The sequence below is a fragment of the Nelumbo nucifera genome, chromosome 1 (assembly GCF_055504915.1).
Source record: "Nelumbo nucifera cultivar China Antique chromosome 1, China Antique-T2T, whole genome shotgun sequence".
Classification (NCBI taxonomy): Eukaryota; Viridiplantae; Streptophyta; class Magnoliopsida; order Proteales; family Nelumbonaceae; genus Nelumbo; species Nelumbo nucifera.
The window spans coordinates 111,683,191-111,692,001 of record NC_142649.1 but is presented as its reverse complement, the minus strand read 5'-3'; the positions used below and the strand labels follow the sequence as shown (position 1 = coordinate 111,692,001).

General features: G+C 36.4%; 1 protein-coding gene across 2 annotated transcripts; it reads right to left on the bottom strand.

Moving 5' to 3' along the window:
• Nucleotides 1-709: 709 nt before the first annotated feature.
• LOC104587428 (F-box/kelch-repeat protein SKIP6-like) lies at nucleotides 710-4,530 on the bottom strand. Of its 2 annotated transcripts, none has more exons than XM_010245043.3 (2): nucleotides 3,264-4,530; nucleotides 710-905 (listed from the first exon to the last, which is right to left on the bottom strand). In XM_010245043.3, exon 1 carries the CDS (start codon nucleotides 4,408-4,410, stop codon nucleotides 3,295-3,297), a length of 1,116 nt encoding a protein of 371 aa, XP_010243345.1. In that variant the 5' UTR covers nucleotides 4,411-4,530; the 3' UTR covers nucleotides 710-905; nucleotides 3,264-3,294. The 2 variants fall into 2 exon arrangements, with proteins under 2 accessions (XP_010243345.1, XP_088748575.1); XM_088892449.1 differs by lacking the exon at nucleotides 710-905 and adding an exon at nucleotides 1,785-2,030.
• Between the last annotated feature and the right edge of the window lie 4,281 nt (nucleotides 4,531-8,811).

The following is an 8,811-nucleotide window of genomic DNA, read 5'->3' as shown; positions in this document are numbered from 1 at the left end:
TGCCTCACCTTCGACCATCTGGTCCTTTGATGGGTTCCTGGCCTGATAATTTTCTTCACTCTTCTTACTTTGAAGAGGAAAAGGAGGCCATACAATTGCTTAAATGGTTGTGGTGTGAGCTTATTATATATGGTTAATGGTTTGCAAGAAACAGAAGGATCTTTGACAATAAACAAATTCTTTTTCAATGGATTTTTCACCGCCAATGCGATAATAATTCTGAACCCACTGCTCCTACACATGACGATTCATGTGATCCTTTCTAGAAATCGAATTTCTTCATGGACAGAGTGTCATCTGTTGTGTGATAGGGGTACTTTCGATTCTTCTTGTTGTTATTTATTTATTTGCTTCTCTCTATCATCTCCAATTTTTGGGTGCCTCTGCAAGTAAACGTCAGAGCTCCTAGCAATTTCAAAGCACTGCAAACAGCTAAGAATTGGAAAAAAAAACACTGTTCTATGATACGATAGCTGTTATTTTGGCTCTAAATTCTGCTGGTTAAAGTATTTCATGGCAGTCTAGCTAGCTGAAATTAAGAAGTGTGTCGATATTGGGCCTGTAGACTTCTTACATGTTCCTAGAAATTTTAATGCTCCAGTCCATAAATTAGCCAGTTTGGTAAACAACAGTTATCTGCTACTTGATGCCACCTGTATGGTTGGAGGACCATTTGTACATATTTTTGTTTATGCATCAACAAAAAAAGGTAAAAAAAAAAACGATTACAAGCCATTACAGGAATTCTTCTGCCCTTATGGCATCCACTCCAGACATGGTGCAAGGTCTGGTTATTGTTTTACCATAAAACATGCATGGAAAACACACCATAAAGTCTAACTGCCGATTATGAGGCTTAGCCATTCATCTCAGGCAAACCAGAAGAACAATGTGAATGCCTCAACCTGCTCTTTAATGATGATAATTAGTGGGTTTCTGGCTCACTAAGGAAGCATTTAATAATGTACATCATTCAACCTAATAGCATAAACGCTAATAATTTAACAGAGGATATGGCTTTACGGATCGGAGAAAACAGGATTCATGTAGCCGACCCTGATAAGGCATGGATTATGACGACGATGATGATTCAAACCTAATAAAATCTAGATATGTGATATTGCAGGTCACCGGAAGGCATATAGAAAATTCTACAGGGTTTCTAAGTCTACCACACTATGCAGAAATTCTGATAATCCAACTGAAATCCTGTTAACTGCCACCGGAAGAGTTTTGCTTCCCTACCACACACTTTTATCAGCTCAAACATGTTACCTAACAAGAGAAAGGATATATGCCTTATTTTTTTTCCAAAATATTGTTCTAGAAGGGCAGATTGCTGAAATACGTTTATTGAGTGTGGATTGGTCTTTAGCTCATCTGGAATTTAAAGACTTAAAACAGAGACTATTTTGGGCCTAGTTTGCTGTGAAATCTCTTCTCCAATGGATCGTAATCATTTTCCTTTAAATGAAAATTTTACCAGATTACTATAAAAAAGGGCCAATACCCAATGTTAGCCCCATCTTTCCAGGGACTTGGAAGGGGAGAACTGAATATCAACCTAACCTTTGGCAATGGGTGCTTGTTTACAAGAAAAACTGTGGACATCCAGTGGTTTAACGCAAAATAGGTGAACATGCATATACACGATTTTCTTTAATGAACTAGCTCCAATTAATGAAATGAGCCCATCTAGCAGCACAATTGGAGTAAATGTAAATTCATGGGTGAAACAAGTGGTTGAATATAATAGAACATAAAACTAAGAATTAAAAGAAATTAAGACACAAGGTACTTTATTACAATTACTTGACTGTTAAGAAAGAAAGAAAGGGGTAGGATGTTACAGACACGGTACCACTTATTCTAATGGGAGGACCTGTAAATAAATAAACCATATTGTAATGGACAATGCATGATATCCAAACAGGCAAGCAACCACCATGAAGTATTATGCAAACCATGAGAGAATCCCTTTTGTCAAGATGTGAACTCCATTCATTCAAATACCAGTTTTAGTGCCAACCCTAAAAGGATTTGGATTGATGATTCACCAACCATGATTTATAAAAAGAAATTATGGAAACATCATTATCGAGGAAAAATTTGAAGAAAATCAAATACTGAAACATGAATAGGCCAAATACCACAATTACAGGCTACAGAGCATGGTTGATACTCTAACAAAGAAGCTATTCTTGTGGAACCCATTGATGCTTTGTGAGACCCATCTTAACAATCACCCTAATTTTGAATTTTTCTCCTTCTGATATAGTCAAGTGATCTCTATAGCAATAAACTTCAACTTTAACTACTGGTAACACAGATCTAGTGCAGTACCTCCTCATATCCTGACCTTCACATTAACAGTCACCAGAATTTTTATTGCAATTTGTGGTGCTAACATTTTTTTTCAAGCTTATATTCTTCAAATCTCCTGAGATCCATCAGATTAAATTTATCTCTAACTTTGTGTAAGCAGTAGTTAAGAATAAATGTTTTTACAACTAAACCAATAATGTATTTGTGCATATCAATCATAACTCTGCAAACTATGAGATAGGACTAGTTGAATGCAATTGCTGTTCAGTGGGCTGTGGAACCAATGACAACGCCCCAGACCAGTCATAAAATACATGGGGCCACAACTATTCAACCTCTCACTATGCCAAACATTTTATGACTGGTGTCGGGCGTTATCATTGGTTACAGCCCACTACACAGCCATTGCAATCAGCTAATCCAAGTTAGCAAATTATGTGCATCCATGTTTCTTTCAATTAAGCTGGTGAGAGATCCAATATATGCAGAAGACCAACTTCTTTAGGCTAAGTCAGAGAACTAAAGCAACCTTCAATTTTTGCATGAAACCCTTTTAGGAAAAAACTTAACAAGTGATTTATTGGCTTCCATTAGGCTTAAATCGTAATGGAAACACATTATGTGATATTCTCACTGGCAGACAATACATTGTAGACCTACCTTACTTCATGAAAACTCTTCACTTCAGATCAAGTTTGAGATAAAATCTCTGTAGGTTATATTTCACTTTGAAAGTGCAAAATCATCAAATGCAACAATAAAGCAATCACTAATAAGTTGACCATATAACAAAATATATTATCATTATAACAAATAATAAAATATAGGAAGGGCGAAAAGCACAATTTTAAACCCCAACCTAAAGCCAAGTTTTATTTCTTAAATCATATATTACACAAGAAGAAACCTGTAAAATAAGAGTATAAGACAACCTTCACCTTTGGGCAAGGTTCATATTCCAGGCAACGTTCACAGTCCAACCGACAAGCAATGAACGATTGAAGAACCACTGGGGATGACCAGAATCACCTGCGACCAAACAATTGAACCCCACAGTCCCCCACAACTATCCTTCCAGACCTCAACCTCCGCACATAATATTTCCATCTGTTTACCCGTCTCCTTTCCCTCCCAAACCACACACAACCTTCCTCCAACATTAGCCATAGTTGCTCCACATAAAAACTTAGGCAAATCCTTCTCCACCCCCTTCAACTCCTTCCATAAACCTTCCTTCACGTCATACCCTCTTATCTTTCCCAAATAGTCATAACAATATAAAACCCCGTCGACGACGGCAGCTCTTCCTCTCCACCCCAAATCCAGCTCAGTCGATACATAGCCCCACGACGCCTTCGTAGGATCGTAGACAATCCCTCCTCGATCTGCCATTGCGTATATTTTCTCGTCGATGACTGCGCTCCCATGCATCCATTTCTCCCTAACATCCACCGGACTGGGAACAGGAGTCCACGACCCAGTTACCGGGTCGAACACTTCAGCCCAGTTGGTCGAGCGAGCCCAAGAATCGACCACGCAACCTCCAAGAACATAAATTTTTCCATTTACAACGCCGGTGGCGGCAAATTCCCTGCCGACTCGCATCTTGGGACCGGCTTCCCATTTGTTGAAGCGAGAATCGAAGATCCAAACGTTCGTCGAGGGAATGTCGTTAATTGAACCACCGATGACGAAGATTTTAGGGCCAATGACGGCAAAGGCAGAGCCAATGGCCTGAGAAGGGATGGGAAGGACGGGAGAGAGATTCCTGGGATTTCTAGCGTTACGAGGGTTCTGACCGAGGACGAACCATTTGAAAGAAGATCCATGGATGCGGACGTTGATGAAAAGGAAGCATTGGGTGCAGTTGAGCTGGGAACGGGTGGAGAAGAAGATGGGAGAACGGAGGATCGATCGCCAGGATTTGCAGACGAGGGAGAGATCACAGTGGTAGAACCGTGGGACCCTCGCGATGCATTGCAAAGCGACGTCGTCTGGTAGGCTAGGGATGAGGATAGATGGTGGCGAATCGGAATCGACAGTCGACGTTGCCTCGACCTCGAGGGATGAAGAGGGCTCGTTCATGGCTTCACTCTTTTGCTGTTGCAGTGGCGCGGGACATAACTCAGAAGGATATCTCGACTCGCGAGCGACATCCAAACAAACGGAACGGGTAGATGTTGGAACTTGAACTCGTACTTAGAACCAGAAACTAGTCTTAACAATGACATACCGTTACTCTACCCTCCTTCTGTATAAACCGTTGGATCAAAAAGTTTTCGTAAGTAATTGATTATCAGATTGGGATCATTAATCGCTGTCTCGCTGCAACGCTTAAAGCAATCCGATGGAGATGGCAATTTGACCTGTTTTCGTGGGCCCCGTTTAGATTATATTAAACTAGCGGGGACCCGTGTGATGTACGGGAAAACGAAATATAATTTTTGATAAATTATTATAATTTATTTAGGTTCATATTATTTGATAATTTGAAGTAATTATCATCTAAGTTTTACTAATTTTTGAAATTTAATGGTTATTTTTACAAAGTTATACTAATTTCATCTATTTTATCATATTTTATGCAAATTAGTGGTTATGTTTCCCTAAGCTCTACTAATTTCTGGTAATTTCTATTATATAATAATTTCTGATAATTCTTAAATATATTATTTTATGGAAATTAGTGGTTATTTTTGACTAAGTTCTACTAATTTCTGGTAATTTCTATTATATACTAATTTCAGTAAATATATACTAATGTATTATATTTATTATATGATAGTTTATTGGTAAATTATAGTAATTTATCGATTTTATGGAATTTAGTGGCTATTTTTGGACATTTTCTACTAATATATGATAATTTTTGGCAAATTATTTTAATGTATTTAGGATTATATTATTTGATAATTTCAAGTAATTATCATCCTAGAATCTACTAATTTGTGATAATTTGTTTTGATTTATTTTTTATAAATATTGGTAATTTATGTCTAATAATGGTAATTTCTTTTAATTTATATTTGATCATATCGGTCGATACGTATCGTGCCAGTGGCTTCCCAATACGCCCATACAGGGGTTGTATCGGGTCAGCCACTGGTTCAGAGGGTAGCTAGGCCTTAAATCAGCCCCTTTGAACCGATTTCAAAAAAAAAAAAGTAAAACATAAAAAAAGCACTGACACAAGGTGTATTGGCCTATGTCGATATTTAGAACCTTGAAGCAATTCATTAAGCTAAATGCAAATAGCATTTTTTAACTAACATCATATAACAATCTTCAAAGCACAAAACCCAAAAATTTAAACCAAAGAAATTCAATAAGCAAAAAGACAAACATTATTTTTGTTGATTTGTGTTAACATTATTTATTAAATATTTAATTATTAACAACATTTATCAATAATAGTAAGTAATTATAATATTTTATTAAATAATTAGTAATGATAGTTTTAATAATATTATTTAGTTATTTTTAATATAACAATAATTATTAAATTTATGAATAGGATTTATTAATAATATTCATTAAATTAATAATTACCAAAATCAAATTAAATAAACATTATTTATTAGTAATAGTCAGTAATTATAATATTTTATTATAATCAATAACAATACTTTTGATAACATTTTTAATATAACAATAATTACTAAATTTATTAACAATATTTATAATTTTAATTTAAAGTAAATATCTATTTATTAACAATATTTGTAATAACATTAATTATTAATTATAATCAGTAATTATATATTTATTAAATTACTTTAATAATCAGTAATTATTAAAACTGGGTTAAAATAAATAGATAACAACATTTATCTAAACTGGGTTTATAAATAAAATCGGGTTTGGTATTTATAGTCAGTAATAGTTAGTAATTATAATCAGTAATGGTTAATAATTATAATCAGTAATTAAATTACTGCCATTTGGCGAAAGGGGAGACCACCCCTTTCGTATTAATATATATATATATATAATTACTAATATATGTTATATTATATTATAATATTATATATTATATAATATAAAATAATTTTAGTTTTAAGCAGTAAAAGGGAGAATGACTAATTAGTCTAGGTCAGAATTTTCTAGCCCCATCGTATTAGGGAATGAATCTTGGTCGTGAATTGATGCCAAATTCATAGGTAGGATGTGGTTTATAGGGGGGCTACTAGTAGAGTATGGGGAGATGTAATTCAGATTTTTGCATTGGATGGCAGTGTACTTAACCCAAAATAAATAGATAAATTTGTAAATATATAAAGAAGAATGACTGATAGACTGAGGCGGGATAGAACAAATTCGAGGGTTTCCATTCTCGTATGGATAGGATGGGGCTAGGATTTTAAGCCTCGCTAGGATTCAGGGTAGGGCATTTGAATTCAAGATCAGGGACGGGATAGGCAAAACCCAACACCATTCCGAGTTCGACTTCAGTTAGGGCAAAGCTCGTTCAAGCAGCCTTTACTGCCTTGCATTGAGAATATCTCCGCATTTGTATGCTTTATTTCATGGGGAGATATTCCCAACATAAAGTTGCAAAAGGTTGTTAGAATGGTAAGGGTATAGGTTTGCCCCGATAGAAACCAATCTCCCCCATTCCACCCCGTTGCTAAATGAGTCCGGCTTCGGTCTGGGCGAAGCCCGTTCCAACAACCTTCATAGCCTTGCATTAGGAATATCTCTGTACTTATATGATTTATTTCATGAGAGATATTCTTAATGCAAGGTTACAAGGGACTTCTTGAATTGTGCAACACCAACTTGCCCTGCCAAGAAGTTGAACTCTTGCTAAATGGGTTGTATTGAGTCCACGAGACAACGGTCAGAGCATCTGTCACTTGGTATAACATGGCCCACTGAGGGGATAAGGGCATCTTACAACATAGGAAGGAGCATAGTTGTATAATGTATGGGACGTTAAGTAGATGCCAATGTGATGGTAGAAAGTTCTGTTTCCAAATGAGATTGTAAATGCAGGAATTCATTTTTTTATAGCGGTTTGTGAGATGTAGAGGTGTAAATTGGGTTGTGCCGCCTACGTCCGACATGGTATGACATGACGGCATGTGGGCCGTGTCATGCCTAGCACGATGGTCCGAGCAGTGCTACGCCTGGGGTTCCATGTCCATGGGTCGGCATGGCATGACACGACTATGCATGTCGTGTCGCTCGTGGCCCATGTGCCAACATAGCCTAGCCCGCGGCATGGCTTGTCACGGGCCACGCTCGGCCTGGGTCGGCATGGCACGACACAACTATGCATGTCGTGCCACTCGTGGCCCATGTGCCAACATAGCCTAGCCCGCAGCACGGCTTGTCACGGGCCACGCTCGGCCTGCCTGATGAACTAGCTGTTGCTTTTTGGGGTTTTTCTTATAGAAATACACCCCCAACAACTATAAACAACTATATAAGGGGGGGTATTTATGCATTTTGGTTTTGGGGGGAGAAAGAATGACACAAATGCCCCCAAACAGCTATACAACAACTATTTTGGGGGCATTTTGGGTAAAGTGATAAATAAGTTTACAATGACCAAAATAGCCCTCCCAACAATTAAAAACAACTACTTTTTATGGTATTTTGGGCAATTGAATTATTTTCAATTCCTATAAATAGCTCTATCCTCCACCATTCTCATCACACCAATTCAACAATTCTCTTAATCTCTTCTCTAGTTCTCATACTCTCTCAATTTATCTCAATCTCTCAATCTCTCATACATTCTCTAATTCTTCAATTCTCAACTTTATTGAATTTCAACAAGAAGAAGGCTTGTTCAATATCTTAAGTATCTCAAGTTAACTATTTGGGAGGCTTGGACTATTGGAGTTGAAAGATTCCAACCCTTGAAATCAAGTTGGGATTCCAAATCGACAATCCAAATAAGTGCAATTAAATTAATTTTTATTTTTTAAAATCTAAAAAAATGGCTAACTTATCCCGAAACCAATTCCCTTACATGTTCAATGCCGACAATATTCAGTCACAACATGGTAGTGTTAGCATCGATATGGATGCTATTAATATTGACGGAAAAGAAGACCGCTAAGTTGATTAGCTCGGATTGGAAAATATTTAAAGTAGAGAAGGTTCAGGGGAAGGGAAAAATAGTTGTTTGCCAAAAATGTAGGAAAGACTTTAGCTATTGTAGCAAGGGTGGTATTAGCCATTTTGGCAAACATTTGCTCACCCATAAGAAAGAAGAATAAGAAGAAGGGAGAGAAACAACACAAAAACAAATTGGGCGGGGGTTTTGGTACTGTTAAATATTCTCAAGAAAAAATAAGGCAAGAATTAGTAAAATACATTATACATGCTAAACAACCATTTTTGTTAGCTGAAGATACTAAACTTGAAAAATTGATTCGTAATTCTGTAAATCCACAATTTAAAAAAGTTTCTAGGAATACTATTAAATCAAATGCTTTAAAAATTTTTTATTCATATAAACAAAATTTAATTTAT